This window comes from Embiotoca jacksoni, unplaced genomic scaffold, assembly GCF_022577435.1.
Source record: "Embiotoca jacksoni isolate LCO1_2020_lvr unplaced genomic scaffold, fEmbJac1.0.p SCAF_28, whole genome shotgun sequence".
Lineage (NCBI taxonomy): Eukaryota > Metazoa > Chordata > Actinopteri > Embiotocidae > Embiotoca > Embiotoca jacksoni.
This window is the reverse complement of record NW_027185379.1, coordinates 1,677,488-1,696,949: the sequence shown is the minus strand read 5'-3', so window position 1 is coordinate 1,696,949 and position 19,462 is coordinate 1,677,488. Positions and strand designations below refer to the sequence as shown.

General features: G+C 42.9%; 2 protein-coding genes across 3 annotated transcripts; both read right to left on the bottom strand.

Moving 5' to 3' along the window:
• Window positions 1–613: 613 nt before the first annotated feature.
• On the bottom strand, window positions 614–7,685 carry LOC138205324 (uncharacterized). Its single transcript, XM_069161254.1, has 9 exons — window positions 7,548–7,685; window positions 6,677–6,929; window positions 6,520–6,584; window positions 5,920–6,058; window positions 5,479–5,597; window positions 5,211–5,391; window positions 4,943–5,026; window positions 4,761–4,856; window positions 614–4,680 (listed from the first exon to the last, which is right to left on the bottom strand). The coding sequence occupies exons 1-9, from the start codon at window positions 7,604–7,606 to the stop codon at window positions 4,351–4,353; spliced, it is 1,326 nt and encodes a 441-aa protein (XP_069017355.1). The 5' UTR covers window positions 7,607–7,685; the 3' UTR covers window positions 614–4,350.
• A 1,765-nt stretch (window positions 7,686–9,450) lies between these two features.
• On the bottom strand, window positions 9,451–19,142 carry prdm10 (PR domain containing 10). 2 transcript variants are annotated; one of them, XM_069161435.1, is made up of 23 exons: window positions 19,117–19,142; window positions 17,842–17,969; window positions 17,436–17,597; window positions 17,267–17,326; window positions 17,068–17,172; window positions 16,628–16,802; window positions 16,081–16,322; window positions 15,414–15,614; window positions 15,221–15,293; window positions 14,961–15,078; window positions 14,742–14,862; window positions 14,207–14,506; window positions 13,517–13,861; window positions 13,049–13,204; window positions 12,781–12,960; window positions 12,593–12,703; window positions 12,221–12,421; window positions 11,964–12,107; window positions 11,418–11,588; window positions 10,846–10,983; window positions 10,455–10,629; window positions 10,259–10,359; window positions 9,451–9,966 (listed from the first exon to the last, which is right to left on the bottom strand). In XM_069161435.1, the coding sequence occupies exons 2-23, from the start codon at window positions 17,908–17,910 to the stop codon at window positions 9,778–9,780; spliced, it is 3,537 nt and encodes a 1,178-aa protein (XP_069017536.1). In that variant the 5' UTR covers window positions 17,911–17,969; window positions 19,117–19,142; the 3' UTR covers window positions 9,451–9,777. The 2 variants fall into 2 exon arrangements, with proteins under 2 accessions (XP_069017536.1, XP_069017537.1); XM_069161436.1 differs by lacking the exon at window positions 19,117–19,142 and adding an exon at window positions 18,288–18,351.
• Between the last annotated feature and the right edge of the window lie 320 nt (window positions 19,143–19,462).

The window sequence follows — 19,462 nt, the reverse complement described above, 5'->3', positions numbered from 1 at the left end:
GAGGCGTTCAGGGAACATTGGTAAATCGCTGCGTCCAGTAATAGCTCGTACGTGAGACGTATGTGAGCACATCTGTAAATTTTAGCTACAGAAAATAAACCTCTGTAACACTTTCCCCATCTAAACTGCAAGAAAAATTAAGATTTATACGGTAATTTGTAATGTAATTTTCTTTTTGTCAAAATGGATTTGATCAAATTTGCGTCAAACAAAGTGTTGTTCAGGAACAGGTAACGAAGCCATGTTGTCCGTAGCTACCTGTACCAGTATAAAAACTTACTCATTTCTAGTAAATACAACAGTATCACTGCTAGAAATCATGACCAAAAAGCAGATCAGAATTATTTTTTAAAAAGAGTAACTCAGAATTAGAGAAGGATTTCAGTCACATATTTACGGAGCAACCAAGGAATCTGAAGTTCAGAGCCAGTCCATCATCTGGTTGCATGCCTCAGAAGTTTTCCTACAATATGTTTTTTCTCAAGGAGCAATACTGAGAAATCAAACTGTCAGTTCCTTGGGCAACACAGATAAAACACAAAATGAAATATAAAGGACAAGCCAAAATTTCAAAAAGCCAAAGGCTGAAAGATTTATTGTGCAGGCCTGATATTTAAAAGTGCAGACAGCCACATCTGGAATAATCTTTGAAGTTTGGGGGATTTTAACTTCACAAATAACTTTCTATTCTTTCAAGCATAACTAATTTTTACCATGCAACCGGAAATGCATCTCAGGTGATATTTGCACATAAAATGTTTATCTGACAGAACATAAAAATCTTCAAATGGAGTTTTAAAGTTGACTGTAATTATACTGGCCCCACATCTGTTACCAAATTGTTTCAATGGCTGGTGCTCCTTACCCCCGGAGAGTCCATCTACCTCCCTCACCAGCCAGTGACGGGTCAGGACCGGCTTCAACCTCAGCAGTGTCAACACAGAAGGTGAGCCACATCCACGTGATAAGAAAACAGGATGGCTGAGAGGTCATGCTTCATTATTCTACCCTGCTCTCTTGGAAAACAAAATAAGAAAATATTTACACAAACAGGAAGCTTAGCATCTCCTAATGATTGGAAACACATTGAGAGTGGTGTTGGTCCCCCTCGAGCACACCCTACACACCCGCCTGCACCCCAGACACACACACGTGCAATAAATGGGGTAATATCTATAACAGAAGAGACAACTGGAATTAAAGGTTTGAGAAAGGTTTTAGGTGGAGTAACTCCTTCTTTGACATTAAATGGTGGAATGTTTCAGCCCGAACTAAAAGCCCATTAATGTTGTTGAGTTTTGGCTTCCCTCCAGCTACGTTAGATTAACCATAATAAGTTGCGAGTTTATGGACCTTTGCTCCCCAAATGTCTACCATGTTGCTAATTGCGTACATCTGTGGCTGGTGTTTTGATGTTTTGTCTCAATGTGCAGCTGTCCATTCTGTTTCAACAGCCTCTATTTTAATGTGGCATGAACCTCCGTTATCTGTGTCCAGCTCAGCCCTGCATGTGGTTTGAGATTCACCAGGAGACCTTGCTTTGTTATGTCAAGTCTCAAATTCAATTTACAGTCCAGCACAGCTAAGTTCTTTTACTATTGATATTAAAACAAAATAAAATAGCCCACCCATTAAGTCTCCAGCTATTCAGTGGTTGTATTTAGACTAGAACACCTAACAGACACGTGCCAGGATTAATGTTTGTTCACGTTGGCACAACAAACTGATGTCTAAAAACAAAGAAGCATCTTTTTTTATAGTACTTTATGAGCTGGTATGTAATATATGAAGGAAAAATATTTAGTTTTGTACTTCTTGCTGATATCACAGGCCAATAAGTCACTCCACAGACAAAATCTCTGTTTAACTGAATTATTTTTACTTATTAAAAATCAAAAACTGTCAATGGTTAGTTTCTAATACGAAACCAATTTGCTAAACCAAGTATGATAATATATCAAAATAAAATAGTATGTATAATCTGAAATGAAAAACTAAAAAAATCAATGAAACCAGGTTCATTTGTCAAAAAGAGTTAGAAATCAGAAGTAATCTTTCCACTTGAAATGTTTTTTGGTTTTTTTACCTGTTTTGAAAAAAAATGACTTTAGGACAGCTTCTTTACTGCAAAGGCTGTCTGATATATTGTAGGACGATGTCACTGCTGCACCTTCAGATGCAGACATACAACCTCGAGCTGAGATGTCACTGCCATGAATTTAAAAGGTTGACAGGACCTCAACCATCCACACACCTTCTGTGCAAACCATCAAAGTCGTTGGTTAGTTGTTCTTCCCTTTATTTGGTGGCTGTGTATGTTTCCTCTGTTTAACATGCGCTCGTCCACCGACTCATTCCAATGTACCTGAATTAAATGTTGCACGTTCACGTTGTGTATTTTTGTCTGTCTCCCTATGAACAGATTTTAAAACCCTGATGGGAGTTTAAAGTGGATTTTAAAGATTTTATTTAACTGTGCTCTCAGGAAAGGTTTGTGACACGGTCTTGCCTTTGTTTATATCCGATCTCCGTTGCATATACTAGTGCGCTGTGTCTTTCTGTGCCATCAGAGAAGGGATCAGCTCAAATGTGTGCTATGTGTTCGCCACTGAAACCTGATCTTGAGTAATTGTCAGGATAAGGCGAGGGATTGACCTCTGCCATGAACCATATTTTCTGAAACAACACACACTTAAGCCAGCTTTGAAATAGCCTCTCCTCCAGGACCAGAGCGGCCCTGTGAGGAAGGCAGTCATCAACGTTTTGGCGTATCTAAACAAAGCCTGTGGTAATTTCATTCGCTCACTCTTACATTCTCAGCGAACAGATAGCTGATGCCATCTGCTCTCCCTGACTCCGTCCCTCTACTGGCCATGACATCACATACCAGCAATGTGAGGCATGAGTTCATCTGGACAGGCCCACGATGTTCCCCACGAGCTCGTAAAGCAGGGCTTGTTTTCAGCTGAAGCGCTGTTTCTCATTCACGTCTAATGGAATTACTTGCCTTCTATTCATTTATTAAAGCACTTAATAAATCAATTCAAGAACATCTAGGCTTTTTCTTTTGACTGATGGACCTCAAAGCAAATGCGGTTATTGTTATTGAAAGCGAGCATCCAAGGCCACAAAGTTCTCTGTTTCATTGAGTGATTCGTGGAAAATGCTACATATTCATGTGGCATGTCATAACAAGTTATTTTTTTTATTAAAAGCTCATTGCTAATGCCAAACAACACAACGCAAAGCCCCCTGCAATAATGTCCGAGGGTGTGCTTGTGTCTTTGGTGTTGTGACAGCTCGGATCCTGCAGCGTTGAGCTCACATTCCTTCATCCCGGATCCCCCAAGGGTCGGCCCTGCCTCTCCCAATAACTGCCCCAGTGTGAGGGAATCAGGCAGATGCATGATTTGGCAGATGGTAGGCAAGTCCATGGACAAATGACATCTATGTCATGCAAACTGTCCCCACAACTGGTGCTTAAGAGCAGCAATGAATGAGCATCAGAATTCCTGACTGCTCCGGCCTGAAAAGTTGGGAATCTGGTTGAGAAAACTGTGTCGACTTCTTTGCCGTAAGTGTGGTGGTGCAGGGTAATTGAATTTGGATCAAAGACATTCATGTCTTTCAAAAAGGTTTAGAGGGCTGCTCGGTTTTTAGTAATAACAGAAACGCTTCCGGCGTTGACCTCCACTGCCCCCTTGTACCTCTCTCTCCTCCACGCCGCCTTCAACCTGAAATCCCTGCTTTGAAGGCTCAGGCTATTGCAGTCATTCAGTCTGACAGAGAAACCAAAAGTTAAAAATATTTTTGGGCAAGGAAAACAAAAAAAACTTAACCTGTAACCTATTCCTCCTGCAGTCCAGAAGAACATACTTCTTAAAATCAAAGAGCTGTACCCGACATGTAAGTAACACATACCAAAGACAATGCATTATCAGATATCAAACATTAGGTTTTTCTCTTTAGGTGCAAAAAGGACGTTTGATGAAGTTACTCAGGAAATTAAAGAAATTTACTCTAAACACAAAATATGACCGAAATATACATTAGTTGCCGAGAAGCTGCTGTTTAGTCTCGTAATAACTGGTGAAAGTGTGCCCCCTTGTGTTTGAGACCATCTTTACATGAAAACATTTTTCATCCCTGCTCTTCAATCTCTAATAGTGTTTGGAAAGAATAAAGAAGGAATGAAGTTTACATACAAGTCAAAATAATATAATTACAAAAAGCATTAAATACAAATTTTTCAGGCAACCAGCAAATGATCAACATTTGAATTCCCAAATTAACACCTTTCTATTTACAGATTACCTGATGTGTGTGTGCAAAGGCTGCGTGTGATAGAAATTACTTCTTCCTTCCAGATAGACGAAGGCGTCCGATAGTGGATGAGAACCGCAGCACCGACCTCTTACGCAACGAGAGACGTGTGTCTTTTTCTGTGTCTGTGCCTGCATCCACTGAGGACACAGACCTGGAGGACGAGTTACGATGCCCCAGCGACGCATCACTTGTGCATCCATTGTGGACACGTGGAGACGTCTGTGGAGAGACTGGGCATGATTGGGCCCCGTTACCATGAGTGAGTTGATTTCCTTTTCCAAGTCCCTCCAGGTGGGCCTGGAAAGTACAGGTCTGTTGTTCCAGAGAGAGGAAACTCTCCTGCACCTTATCAAACTGAAAGGAGAGATTTTCAGTCTTGGTGGGTTTGGAAACCTATTTAAACCTGTTTGTCTACCGGGCTAAGTTTAGCGTACCTGCTCCATGTTGGACTGAAGCAACAGCTCTGGCCAGATGGACTCACCGCTGCTGTTCACATTGTTGCTGATATAAGTATGACTCCAGGTTAACTCCTGTGGGAAAGGGTGAAGGGGATTTCTGAGTGAAGACAGCAGGAAACATCAGAGCTGATTTTATTTGTGCATGAGGAGAGCGTTACCTGCAGAAGTTGTGTGCTTTCCTTCAGATGAGCCTGGCAGGACTGAAGTCTGTTCCTGTAGCGACCCAAGACTGCAAACAAAGTCTTTGACAAACACACAGAGTACTTTGAACGACACCCAAAGGAAAAGAAAAAAAATCAACTCAAATTAAGAGGCCAATTTTCGTTCAAAGAAAATATGTTAGAATAACAGAATAAATAACCTCAAGCAAAAAAGTGAACTATGCCACCTTGGAATATCTGCAGAGACGCCTCCACACCTGCTTACCTCTGCGTCTGTCTGGGCCGAGGCCACGGCCACCTGGCCTTTGCTCCTCTGTTTTGTTAGCGTGACACCAGCATGCAGCTCCTCCAGCTGAGCCCAGAGGTCATCGAGGCCCTGCAGCATGTCCTTCACACTGGCCTCAAAATCCCCTTGCACCTGGACAAGAGTATTCAGGGACACTATCCTACCAGAGAGGAGTCGGTGATGTTAGTCCAAATGAACTCCGCTTTGAAGGACGCACACTGTATGGACTCGAGATGCTGAACCTCACCTCTGCTGCAGATAAGTCCAGACGAGCTTCAGTTTGTTTGTCAGTGTAGAGCTTCGGTCTACCTCCTCCCTCGTCACCTCTGATGCAATATCAGCGTTCTCAAGTGTGTGAGCCACTAACTACAGTCAGAAGAGGGAATTGAAAGCCCGGTTTTAGTGTTGGTTAAGAATGGCAGAAATGAAAGACAGAAGGAGACAAAACATTTTCTCTCCTCTGTCAGTCTGGTTAATTCAGCATACAGATGACTGCACCTCTGTGAGTGTTGCCCGCGGCTAGAATATCTGTAAATTCCTGAGTGTAAGGTCTGATCTCTCTAATATTACAAACACACTTTACACTGAACTACAAGGGAGATGACAAATACTGCTAGAGGCTGATGTATGTGGTGGAGGGAGGTTTTTTTTTTGTTTTGTTTCTGTAAGGTGGTTTTCTCCCTTTTACCTCCAGTCTGGAGAGCAGAGCCTGAATGTGGGGCACACTCGGGTCTGGCATGGGCTCCTGCAGCACACACAGCAGCAGGCTGTCGGCCAGGGCGAGAGTCAAGGGAACGGAGAGGCCTGAGCTCGTTGGCTGGGACATCCTGGAGAAATGAGAAGACCATAGTGAGTGTGCACATTTGAAAAGATAAGGCTTTTTTTTTTCTTTTTTTTTTAATATTCTTTGATAATTTGTCACTTTTCTTTCCAACATTATATTTTGTAATCTCAGAAATTATTTTTAAAAAAAAGAAAAAAAAATTGTGATTGCCCCTTACACGTATGTGCAGGTATACATCAGGGAAATAAAAAAATATCTAATAGCAAACTGGTGTGAGGACTAAGATACTAGTTTTCCCCTTGAGTATGTTGAATTGTCATGTTGCTCCTCAACAATGGATATAGCAGATTCAAACATTTACATCTGAAGAGTAGGTTCATGTGAGGCAACAAAATGCTATAAGTTGTCTTTTTGTCTTGTATGTCTTTCCACTTTCTCTCCATGGTCAAAAAGTGAAAACATATAGTAAATGAAGAGGTTATGTTGAAAAAAATGAATCCTCACCATGAATACTGGTTATTCCTGTTTCCAGTCACATCCTCTTGCTGTTTCCTTGGTGGAGGCTCCATCTTAAACGAAAGCAAAGTCCTTAAATAGGCAAATCACGATTAAATACACCAACAAAGTGAAGTAAGTCCCAAATTTATGCAATTGCGCTCACCTGGATCTGTCTTGGCCGCAGGCAGCACTTCAGGGCATGAATGCAACCTCCCAGAACAATCCACAGCAAAGACAGCAGCAGCAGCCTCCAGCACACATCCACGAGCAGCACAGACGGGTGCAGCAGTGCCTCCAACTGGCACACTGACCACACTACACCCGCTGGGGCAAAACTGTACCAGGGTCGTAAAGATCTGATAGTCTGAGACCAAAACGTGTGTTGAGACCAGCCATCAGCTGTTGTTTGATTTGAACTGAAATTAAGTAATAGAAAGAGATAGACACCAAACAGTGGTTGAAAAAAAAAATAACACAAAGACGGAGATAGTTAACTGAAAAATATGCAAATATGCAAATGTTCCTTTTAATTAGCACTCAAATTTGAGCACCACTTTGAGTAATTATTCCTACACGAGTTGGATATTGACTAAAATTGAAAATAGATTTTTCAGCAACACGTGACATAAAATGGAAAGTTCTACATTTCTTGTGCTTCTTTTTTCATGATGCTGGTATCTTTGAAAATCTGAAATTCTCAATAAAGTTAGAGATTTCAAACAATGGCATGCACTGATAATGATGGACTAGTTGTGTCCAGCTGAGTCAAAGAGGTTAAACTCGCACCATACTAGTTAGCAGTCCCTTCAGATCCTTTAGCCTGGTGAAAAAATGGTGAACAGATCATATTGAACCCTGCCATCACACATGCTGACAGATATTTGCCTAATAGAGTGGAAAAAAAAACATTCACTGTAGAACCATCATCATCACTCAGACTTCTCCTCCCTGTAGCAGCAGATACTAAGAGACCTGACACTCAAATTTGATTCAAATAAAGATCTAGTAGGTAAAAAGCACAGAGGTCTGCCTACCTCTGCAGTTTTCGTCTCCTCACGGCAGGTTCTCCCTCCCCGTCTTTTACGTCCTCCATCCATTTACAGGCCCAGTCCCGGCCCACTCTGTCTCCCTGTGCTCTAACCCGTTGACCTTTGAGGTGAGCGACTGTCAGCCAAGGCATGGGAGCAACACGGATACAAACATGCTGGTTGAACCTGCGGTACAACCATTGTGTGAACAACATAGAGCTCATTTAAGTGGTTGAGTCTTTAACACGACAAACTTGTTAAACTGGTTCCACCAGAAGACTTGTTTTATTTAGGTAGTGGCTTTGCCTTCATTCTGTTCACATGCAAGAATGTGTTGAGAGGACAAGCCCTGCACCACCCAGGTGGACCGAGGGCCAGAAACCATCCCTCCCCGCCACTCTGAGCTATTGTTAGATCACACCATGAGAGCAGCCTGTTGTAATCTGTGTGGCAATGAGTTTACTGGAGGTGAATGGATGGGAGCCCATATTTAAATCATTACTGCTCAGACATAATTCAAGTTTAACACTGTCTGTTTTAATTGTAATGTTTAACGAGCGCAGTTTTAAGATGATCTGGAACCCATTTCTGCTTTCTGAGGACACGCTGCCCTCTAGCAGATAGAACAAGAAAAACATTCCCACAAATCAAGACTCAATGAACCTGAACCGGCCCTATCAAAGTGGGCATAATTTGTTCCCAAGTTAAGCATGTTCATGACAAAATGAACAGTCGCGGATCCTAAATAGACCAAACCAAAACTAAATGAATAATTAAGATCATGAAAAGCCTAATTTTTAAAAGAAAAGGTTTAATTGTTCCTTTTTTTTAAACACTCACTTTAGTATGAAAGTTACAGGTGTTGTTTTGGCTGAAGGACAGCCTCACTTCTTTGGTCCAGCCCAGGATCAAACCGATGACCTTCGACACCGAGTTCAACTGGAGCAGGACACTCCTTCCCTCTTCTTCTTCCTCCATTCCCACAGAGAGGATTGTGCAGTAGCCTTCTCGAGGCATTCAGGGGCGAAATGTGCTGCCTCGTGTCAGAAAGATCCAAGACAGCAGCACCAAACTACCTGCACCATATGATTGCCTTCGCAATATTCAGTAGAATCAAAAATCCAAATCAAAGTCTGCTTTCCATATTAGGTATGGAATAAACAATGATGAATGCCGATTGCTTTTGAGTTTCAGCTTATTGCAAAGAAAGTTTTTTTTTTCCTTTTTTCATGGAAGGGTACCCACAAAATGATCCACCACTGTATATTTACAGAGTCCAAAATAAATAAAGTAAGCGAAGGGCCACACTTATGATTTAAAAACTTATAGTGATGAATTATGTTAAACTACATTTATTTAATTTACATTTAACTAGGCTTTAACATCTATGCTACAACTCGCAGAGCGCTATCAGAGATTGTAGATTTTAGCACTTAGGGGGACGAACACAACCAACACTCCTTGGACAGAAGCCGAAATAAACTCTATTATAATATTTGATTTCTTTTCAGAATTTTACTATTAAAACACAGGTGCAGTGGTCGTGACAAAGACAAATAATTATTGGTAAATAATTCCTTCTGAGTTTTAGAAAATTAGGGATAAAAATTCCTCCACATTGCAAAAAGGAAATTAAAGCCCAAAACAATGACATTAGATGTCAGCAACAGTATAGTAACATTCATGGTGTGAGCGTACGGACAAAGATGCCTTGTTTTTGACATTTTATAAAATGTCCATAATTTCTTTTAATTTATAAATACTATACTTTAGGAAATATCTATAACATTACAAATATGTAAAGTGGGCATTGAAATCTGTGAGGACTGAGCCTCCCATCACTCACTCAGTTCCAACAGTTTCCCCGAAAAAAAAGAAAAAGAAAAAAAAATCTAGACAACCCAGTGCGTGTATTCAAAACAAGTGTTCATATTTGTTTAATTTAATTAAACATCCTGTTCAAAATCAAAACTTCACATCCTTTCTGTTGACTAACTTTTTTTTTTTCTCCACAAAGTTCTGTCATTTTGCAATGCAGCGCCTGCTTCAGGATCATAACACTTTACAAACACATAAAACTGTGCTGCTCCATTTCATCTCTGTATGTACATAAATCTATATCCATGTGCATGTGACAGTGTACTTGTTCGCTCGTGTGCATACGAGCTGCTGAGGACGACATGCAGGGTCAGTCCGTGGGTCTGCGCTGGATTTGCAAAGTTCATCACTGCCCAGTTCAGGGTTTTGTGATGTGCACTTCACTCGTGCCGCTGCCGTTGGTGGTCGTGGTGATGATGTACTGCGTGGTGGTTTGCTGATTGGTCGGCTGCTGCTCCAGATGTTCGGTGTGGGCCTGGGTGGCGCTCTGAGGAACACTCTGTTTTGTCTCCAGATCACTCTGACCCTCAGAGATAACGTAGTGCGTCTACAGGGATGACAGTGTGCTTCGTCACAGAATAAAGGCTCACGTATCATTTCTAACCGTCTAGGATGTAACTCCTGTCTGGCACCAATACTGACAGGTTTCTAAAATATGTGAATGCTGGGCAACAGTTATTTATTTCTACATTTTCATAAGTAATGGAAGAGCAAATTTATCTTCTCAAATGTGCTTCATCAGACTCACTTAACAATCAGGTGACAGATTACAGGTCTGTACTCAGAAGACATGTATTTTGTCTTTTTCATCTGACGGGCATTGGACAGCGTTTACTCACCGTTTTCACCTGGTTGTTGTTGACGACTCCAGTTGCAGGGGTGCTGGTCTCAGCTATCACATACTGTGCATGAGGTAGAGCCATCATCTGGATCTCAGATGCTGGAATGGTAAGACGTTACATGTAAACCTGACTGGTAATCATACAGTATCGAGACAATAAAACAAACAGGTCCTGAGAGTGGAACAGGACTCACGGTAGCCTCGGTAGTTCCAGTTTCCAGGTATGTACGTGTGCTGCACCGCCCCCTGCGGCTGGGTGCTGCTTGGCTGGAGGGTGTGGCTCTGAGCTAAAGTGACGGGGGTCAGCTGGGCAGGGCTCAGCTCCTGATTGGGCTGCTGGGAGGTGGGACTTAGAGGTTGACCAGTGACCTGAAGGAGGGAGAAAGGATAGTTGATGAAGTGTCCTGTTTTCAAGGTTAATCATTTTGAGGATTGCGGGATTTCATGAACATGTAGGAAGAAATCTCTGACTTTACTAGCAGTTTCAAAACTACCCACTGGCCTTAGAGACTATAAATATAGAATGAGATTTGAGTTTGATTACTTCGAATTATTCATCAACCTAACAGTAGGCTGTGGGTTTACCTGGGTTGCACTTTGTCCAGTGCCTGAGGGCTCAGATACTTGGATGTGTTGAACCTGGATGGAGTGCTGACTGTAGCCGTGGGGGTCATGCAGCTGGCTCACATCTACTGTTGGGTGCTGGGAATGTGGGGAGGATGCCTGTGGAACAAAGAGAAAGTGACTAACACTATTTTACTTGTCCACCAAATGTTCAAAATACACCAGGAAGTGAAAGGTAGTTTACCAGACAAACCTAAGCGGCAAAGCAGTAATTTACTGCTTGTTATTTCCTTCCCTACATATAAGTGTCAAACCCTCTTATCTCTTAAAGTGAGCCACATGAGAGAGACAGGCGAGTTAAAATCCTAAAACAAGATGGAAAATGTAATTAGGGAACGCGGAAAAATAGTTCTTCTTTTTTCCTTCAACTACTATGATGTATAAACTCATGTTAAGTCCTACTGGCTGCAGGGAGTAGACTTGTGGTTGCACCAGGAAGCTCCCAGTTATTAAATTGTATAATTGTGGTTGTGAGGCAGGATGTTGTTGTGGAAAAAAAAAAGAACCTGCGTAGATCTGATCTTACATCTTACCGGAGCGACCTGGACCACCTGCAGCTGAATGTGCTGCGGCTGGGACAGGCTGCCTCCTGCCTGAGAGACGGGGATGTACTGGATCCTCTGGTAGTCTCCCTGCGCCGTTCTGTAGTCTGTGGTCAGCGTTTGAGAAAGTTCTGTCATGGCCTGAGTGAGCAGATCAGTGGTCTGTGGAGAAAATAATTCATAGATACAGTTTATTATATTGTATATAAACTGAAACTTTCATTGTGTTCCTCCGTAGTTTATCGACATTCATTTAAGAATCACTTTAACTTGTTGTTATTCACTATGAGTGATGCTATGCTGAATGTGACATATATTTTGTCAGCGTATTTGGGCCATGTCCTGTTTTGAAAAGGAAACGACGAGGGAGAGGGATGACAAAGGACAGATGTCCTGAGACACATGCGGCCCAACAGAACATCAGGGACCTGTTGATGCATTATGTAACTTTGTTCCCTGTATTACCGATTTTACTCGAATATAATAATATGTTGAGTCTAACATATGTCTGTAAGATTGAACAGTATCCTTTCTTACCACGACAGCCTCCGCTGTGGTGCCATCTGCACTGATGACTGCAGGAGTGCTACTGATTACAGCTGTTGTCAGTGGCGTCTGGATGCTGTTGGCCATCTGGGCAAACTCCGGATGTTTTTTCCTGATATGCTGCACCATCTTAGTCTGAGAATCAAGGGCACAGAAAAATCCTTTTTTATTCAAAATGACTGCCAGCACAGTGCTGCAATCAATCTCAGTGAGAGCAAACATCTTCTTCCATAAAGCTTCGCACTGACCTTACTGCTGTACTGTTTGGCGCAGTGTGGGCAGCAGACCGGAGCAGTGGCGATGGTGCCAGTCAGCTGAGTGTGTGTGCTCAACATGGGGTCCGGCTCACCAGGAGCGGCCGGACGCAACTTTCGGATGCTGGGAGGCAATTCTGCCCCTGGGTGGTTTTTCAGTATGTGAGCTTTCCTCTTACTGGCACTCTTATACACCTGCAGAGAGATCAGTTTCTGAAATAGACTCACTGACAGACTGAAAGCTGCACTCCTCTGATCAGATCCAGAGTTTGTCAAGTAAAGCAGACGTTTGCATGTTACATTAAGTATATATGTTCCCAGTGACACTGGATTACACTCACTGTGAACAGAATGGGGGGAACAAACCTTGTCACAATACTGGCAGAAGTAGTCCCTGTTGGGCTTGATAATTGGCAGCGTTAGCTCAGGCACATCATCGATACGCATCTCTGGATGACGCTTGGACAAATGATTAACCTGTAACCAGAAAAATAAAGCTAAGCGTACCGCAATTCAATATCAACTACAAATCTGTCTGTGGAGTTGCAGCTCACCAGCATTCCTCTGCGTCTGAATCCCATCATGCAAACTCTGCATTTGAACATGAAGCTCTCGAAGTCGGTGGTGGGCACCTTCAGTTTGAGGGCTTTGGAGCGATGGATGCGGTCAGCCTTCTTGGCCTCTCGGTCTGGATTGTGCATACGCTGCATGTGCTCCCGCAACTTATCTTTTCTCTTAATGTCACAGAAAAATAAACATCACATAAGAACTGACATATTAAAAACAAAAACTAACGCTGTTATCCCTCCGTGTTGATCTTACCTTAAATTGTTTGCCACATGTTGAGCACAGGAAGTCCTTGCGGTCAGAGTGGCGCAACATGTGCAGACGCAGCTTGTCCGGTCGGCAGAAGGCCTTTTCACAGTCTGGACATTGGAAGATCTTTTCTGAGTGGTAGCAGCGTATATGCTTCTTCACCTAAGGATGACAACATTTTGTAGTCTGAGACTGTGAATGTATTTATATGCACAGTTTGTGTGTATGTGGTCACAGGAGCATCAGGCAGCTTCAGGACTGTCTTGTAGCATCAACCTTCGCCATTCTTAGCAATTATTTTCATCCGTGTCTCCTCTCATGTTTTTTGTCTTTTCTTTAAAAGAGGCTGATTGACCTGTTACACGATTAAAGAGACCAAACTACTAATTGAAGAAAACAGTCTGCTTGAAATAGAACTATAAACCCTGTATAGTTGCTCTAAACTCACAGTATTAACACGGTACGTTTACTAACCTGGATGAAGTCAGTAAAAGTCTTCTTGCAAGAAGGACAGGTGAAGCAGCCGTCCACAGCATGCACCCCGACGTGGTCTCTGAGCAGGTCCAGCCTTTCAAAGGTTTCTGGGCATAAGAGACAAGAATAGGAGCGGTTCTCTGTGTGCACCAGTAGATGGTCCTCAAGGGCCGAGTCACTCATGAAGCTCTTGCTGCAAATGTGGCAGGAAAAGTTGTAGGCGTCCCGACCGTGGACCCGCAGGTGCTGATCCAGCTTGTCCTTTTCCCGGTAGGCCTTGCCACAGCAGGAGCATTTAAACGGACGGAAACTCTTCCTGATGAAAAGATGCTGCAGCGCTGCGTTCTAAGATAGAAAAGAGAGCAAAAGAACAATGGCAGAAAACCCCCATCGGTATTGTCTGAAATGGATCTGCAGAAGCTGATAGATGCAATGGAGTGTGCAGTACAAGCCATGTCCTCAGATGTCACATTAACACTAAGACTGTTGAAAATGACAAAAACAATCTTTGAATTTTGTGCTTTTTGCCATCCTCCAGCTTCCACCTACCTGCACATCCATCTGTGAGGGAAGCACGCATTGAGGAAGAGAGACACATCGTTGTAAAGCAAAGTACAGCCACTATGACACCAAATAAACAAAATCAAATAAAGTGTTTTATTTCAGTAAACAGGGAGTCCCCAGTCTTACCCGTATCCTTTTGGCACGACGCATGTCCTGTGACGTGACACGAGTCTCTGATTGGCTGCTCTGTACCGGGTCCTCCTTTAGTGGAACAGGCAGGTCCGTACTGGAGGGCGGTGTGAGGGACTCTGGGACCGGTTCCCCAGCAGCAGCTATAAGCTGACCCTCTGCTTCAGTCCCAGCCTCTGCCTCCGCCTCCGCCTCCATCTCCATCTCCATCTCCATCTCCATCTCCACCACCTTCAGCCCGTTCTGAGCTCCTTCGACATGCTCCTCCATCGGCTTCTCCGATAATTCCAGCATTTCCTGATAAAAACAATCATTGCAAAATAATCATTTTAAAAATAATTATCTGGTCAGAAAAAACTATTTTAGTCCTTGTGTGTTTCATTGTAGCTTTATCTGTCAATTATCTTTTCAAGTAATATTTGATCTTTAAAATACATCCGATCTGTGTAAATTATCTAAATTCTCAACCTTAAAATTTCTCTAACTACCAACTAATCAGTTAACCATCACATAATATATTTGTGTTCCTTACTGTTGTCTTGTCCCCACCGGTGTCTACCGGTTGATCCAAACGTATGAATTTAGGTGGGCGTCCAGGTCTTCTTCCTTTACCAAATCTCTTCCTGGCTCTTCCTCGGCCCCGGCCTCGGGATCTGAGTGAGGAGAGTCAAAGTAAACGGCTCAATGTGAGCTCGAATGTGGTCGAAGTAAAAGGGCAAACATGAGCTGAGTTGATGGAAAGTGGTTTCACCTGATAACAGAGTTCAACTTGTCGTCATGCATGTTGAGATGTTGCTGGAGTTGTTCCGAGCTCACAAAGCGACGGTTGCACTCATAACAAGGCCAGTTCTTCTCTTGCTCCCGGAGCACTGACGAAAAACAAAGAGGAAGTGACAACAATTGATTACGACAACTGACATGTTCTAACCCTGCAGCAGGTTGTAATTGGACAGAAAGGCTGAGACGTGGTGTTAATATCAAGCAAAGTAAGAATAGAGTGCCGAGACTCACCTTTTCTCTCTTCTTCTGTAACATCATGGATCTTTTGATTTACAAACTCTGCATATGACGCTGCATACCACACCTGCGGGAGAAAATCTCATTAAAAACACAAACTTCAGTCGCTTATTCAAATATCCTCTTTTTCAATGTCCTTGTAGCTCAAGTTTCTGCTGTTTCTGTGGCTGCACCACACAGCACTGACCTTAAGCTCCTGCTTGGGTTGGATGTTCTTGATAGTTGTGTAAAATATCTCGGCGCCGTACTGATAGGCCACCAAGTTCTGCTCCAGGTGATTTTGAGCAGGTCGTACAAACATCATCCAGTTGCAGCTGTCCTCATCAGAAAGGTCCAACCACGCGTCATCAGACTTCTCTCCACCCTTCTCTGCATCCAGCAGGCACAGCTGAGACATAAGGCAAAACAAGGTCAGAAATAGAATTGAAATATTTGTCCACACATATAACATCCTCCTGAGTTTGCACTTCTCAATCACAAAAATACATTTCTGTTGTTTTCTGTGTTAGAATGCTCTAGTTAAAATCAAAATTCTAATTATTTGTAAAGTGTAGATTATAGTGTGATTACTATGGGAGTCACAGTCTTCAAGTCACTTCCTCCGGCCAAGAAGTATCCCTACCCAATATCACAATGTCTTATGCACCAAGGTGTCACGTATAATGGAATAAAGTCTCTTTACAATACAAAAAAAATGCCAGAAGATGGATGTATTTCAACATTAAAATCTACTGTGCTGCTGGATTGTTTTTATTTTGCTGTACACCAAAATACCAACTGCTAAAAAGATCAGTTTCAAAGCAATCAACCAATTGAAATCCAATAGAAATTAGTCCAGCACAGTGTCAACTTACTTTCAAGTGAATGTAGTCGTCCTGCAGTCCACTCTGTGGAACCAGTGATCCCTCCACGGGACCAAACTGTGTGCGCTTTGGGATGCGCCTCTTGGAGAACACCCCACCCAGGAAGCGATCGATGTAGAGGACGAGCGGCAGGCTCGCTCTTGCCTTAGACAACACCGGCCGGTTGGGGATGGGGTGCAAAGGGCCGTGCTTCAGACAGACTGAGGGGTTGACGTTATTACACTCCTCGCACCCTGAGTGGACACAAAAAGGACACATTTTTTCATCACCATAATAGAGTAACCTGGTCTTAGTGTTAACCGACTGAGACTTAATTTGTAAAAATATAAAAGAAAAAAAGTTTTTCATCTCAATTTAACGTTAATGATTTATCCATTTAAGTATACGGATATCTTTTTATGGCCCAGTTTGTGTAGTGTGCAAATTCAAAACAGAACATCTGTAATTTCAGTGATAAGGACTCTTTACTTTTCATCATCTGCTGTCTGCTCTACATGAGTGACAGGCTTGACAGACGACTGTGGAGGGGTTCACTCACACAGGCTGTGAGGGTTGAACGATTGAGGCTGACGTGGCTCCCAGTCATCCATTTCAGAGTCTTCGTCCTCATCTTCATCGGAATCATCTGTGGAGTCTGTGGCCCCGAGGGGACTGGTGGGAGGGTCTGCGATGTCAGCCATGGATGTGAGCGAGTTGGAGACTGACAGCTGCTCCTGTGTGTGTGTGTGTGATGATTTCACAAGAGTCAGTGTTCACTCAGCTGCTCTGTTTATTTTTATGCAGACAACACTCAGAAATTGTTTTGCTTAAATCAGTCCATTGGAAATGGAGGTATGACATTGTGTAAACGCAACATTAAAAAAATCGACTTGTGTTTCTACTATTTGCTAGAATATGTGCTAAAAGAGAGAACAGACTCGTGTTTTGTTTTACTTGTTGGGAAATCTAAACCGCTGCAGACAAACACTGTGTCCTCACCTGGGAAACTGGCTCCAGGATAGCTTGTGGACCATCGGCTACGTTACTGAGAACATGCAGATTGGCAGCATTCATGTTCTGCCCACTGGGCAGCAGAACTGTTACCTACAAATGAGATGCAGTTGCTTTATGGGTATGTAAAAAAATAACAATGCAGCACACAGTGAGCGTGCATTGCGACAACCGCTGGTACACTTACCTGCTGAGTAGTACCATCCTGCTGGATGTAAGCCACTTGAGGCTGATCACCAAAAACAGTCTGAAAGACAAATGAAAAACAAATCACGTGAACATGTATTTTTACAGTTACAGTTACAGATCGAAATGTGAGCTTAAAATATTTTCCCTTAAACAAGACCCCTTCTCACCTGAGTGCCTTCTGCAGGATGTATGTAGACCAGCGTGTGCTCTGCAGACTCCACCGAGGTATAAGAGTTCCCATCTGCGGTATAAACCACCTGCTGCTGTCCCCGGTCCGCCTGGTCTCCACTGTACACAATCTGAGCCACAGTGCCACCTTCAAAATGCACCTGCAACACATTTATGCACAACACATAAGCTTCTGACCACCTGCAAGCATCATGACATCCACATAACTTTTGATGGGTACTTGGATGGTCCCACTCCTTTCTATTCACCAGAACTATAAAAGTGAGAGATGCATTTGGGGAGACAAAATTCTTCCTCGTTTAATGTTATTAAGCAACTTTCATCTGTTAACAACTTGCAACTCTAATCTAACAGTTTACACAAAGTTGAAACAGGAGGGTAGACCTGTGTGGTGTTGCTGGAATCATTGTTAGTTTGATTCCACACAGTTGAGGGCTCCTGCTTTGTCTCCATGGCAGCGCAGTCACAAACCACCTCACTGATCACCTCTCTCCTCTGGCAGCCAGGGACACCTGCAATGCACACAGATAAAAGGATTTATGTGATTTTAATTGGAGTCACAGAACATAGTGTTTGATAACAGGTTATAAAAAAAAAAAAGTAAAATACAGGTGGCTGGTTTTGGATTTTAAAAAGAACGAGACCGACAGGTCATAGATGGTATCAAATCATAGTGCAACACAGATTTGATGTTATTTCTACATAAATGTGGATATGCCTGGGGATATTTATGAATGGATGCCTCTGCTGTCACACCTATTTATCAGTGTCGTTTTATATACTGGACTTCATCTGTGTCGTGGAAGCTGTGTGGCACTGCAGCAGCCAACCTCTGAGCGGTGAGGCACTGGAGTCAACCCGACACACGCCATCTGAAACGGAGATTTTGAATCTCCGGACACAGTTCCGCCCGGCTGACAGGGCATGCTGGCCAAAATAAAGCAGCGTGCCTCTTCGTGAGCAGAGCGCTCACACGGGACTCTCAGCGGGGGTACGGAGCAAAAGGCGGTTCGCTCGAGAGGCCGCCCGGAAAACGGCGTCTAAATACAACCGCAACCGAAGGCAGGAAAAACCACGGTGAAAAATCAAGACTCTGCAAACTCATTCACAAATCGAGTTGGTATAATCAATAATAAATTCAATTCCCCCCTATTTTAACCCCGCAGGTTCTCGGTCCCAACCGGACCATACCACAAAAACCTGCGCTGTAGAAACCCGGGCATTTACTGCGCCGCAACATGAGCATTACGGCCATATAGTCCTCATGTAAGGCCGCACATTGAGACAAACATTTGTTGTCAAACCGCATAGCACGGGCTGCATTTTGACATTTTTAACAATAGTGGTTTGGAAGCGCTAAAGGCCCGTATTATTTGGGAAGACCCACCCGTCCCCCATTTCTAGTTGAGTCCAGCCCTTCAAGTCTGCCGTGAACAAGGAAGAACGGGCTCCATTTTGGGTGGGACTAACAACAACTGCTCCATCCGAAGAGACCTACGGGGAAAATATATATTTTCTGCCGGTACACACGCGCTAAAACAACCCACACGTTTAATGTACATCAACAGAAAGACTACGGAGCAGTCACGCTACAGAAGTGCTCGTTAATCAATCCCCGGGTTTCTTACATTTTGTAGAAAACGTCCAAGTTGTTCTTACCTCAGAATGGTAGCTGCAGAGATGGCTGCATTGCATATATTAACATAATCTGCCTAGCAACACTCAGGAGCGTGGCTTCTGATTGGTGGGTTTGTTTGTTTTTTATTTCGGAGCAAAAGAAACGGAGGCTTTTTAAAACATGTTTACAAAAAATTTGACATATTCGGCGGCTTTCTATCAAATGTTTGACGACTCAATATTGTCAACGCTAACGTTTGTTTAGTGATAATTCTTAACTTTTTAGATGCTGCATTTCCAGCCAATCACAAAATTTATATCCTGAGCTCGTCCAATTGAATTACATGTTCAAAGAGGTGTTTTCTGATCGAGACCCATATTTCCTTTT

Excerpts from the sequence above, each read along its gene's own strand:
- LOC138205324 (XM_069161254.1), bottom strand. The coding sequence starts at position 7,606 with ATGGAGGACGTAAAAGACGGGGAGGGAGAACCTGCCGTGAGGAGACGA. Across the intron at positions 5,392-5,478 it reads TGGACTTATCTGCAGCAGAG|GATAGTGTCCCTGAATACTC; the intron begins GTGAGGTTCAGC and ends CCTCTCTGGTAG. Across the intron at positions 5,027-5,210 it reads CGGCCCAGACAGACGCAGAG|ACTTTGTTTGCAGTCTTGGG; the intron begins GTAAGCAGGTGT and ends TGTTTGTCAAAG.
- prdm10 (XM_069161435.1), bottom strand. The coding sequence starts at position 17,910 with ATGGAGACAAAGCAGGAGCCCTCAACTGTGTGGAATCAAACTAACAAT. Across the intron at positions 13,862-14,206 it reads GTCGTGCCAAAAGGATACGG|AACGCAGCGCTGCAGCATCT; the intron begins GTAAGACTGGGG and ends TTTCTATCTTAG. Across the intron at positions 12,108-12,220 it reads CCAAACAGTACAGCAGTAAG|ACTAAGATGGTGCAGCATAT; the intron begins GTCAGTGCGAAG and ends CTTGATTCTCAG.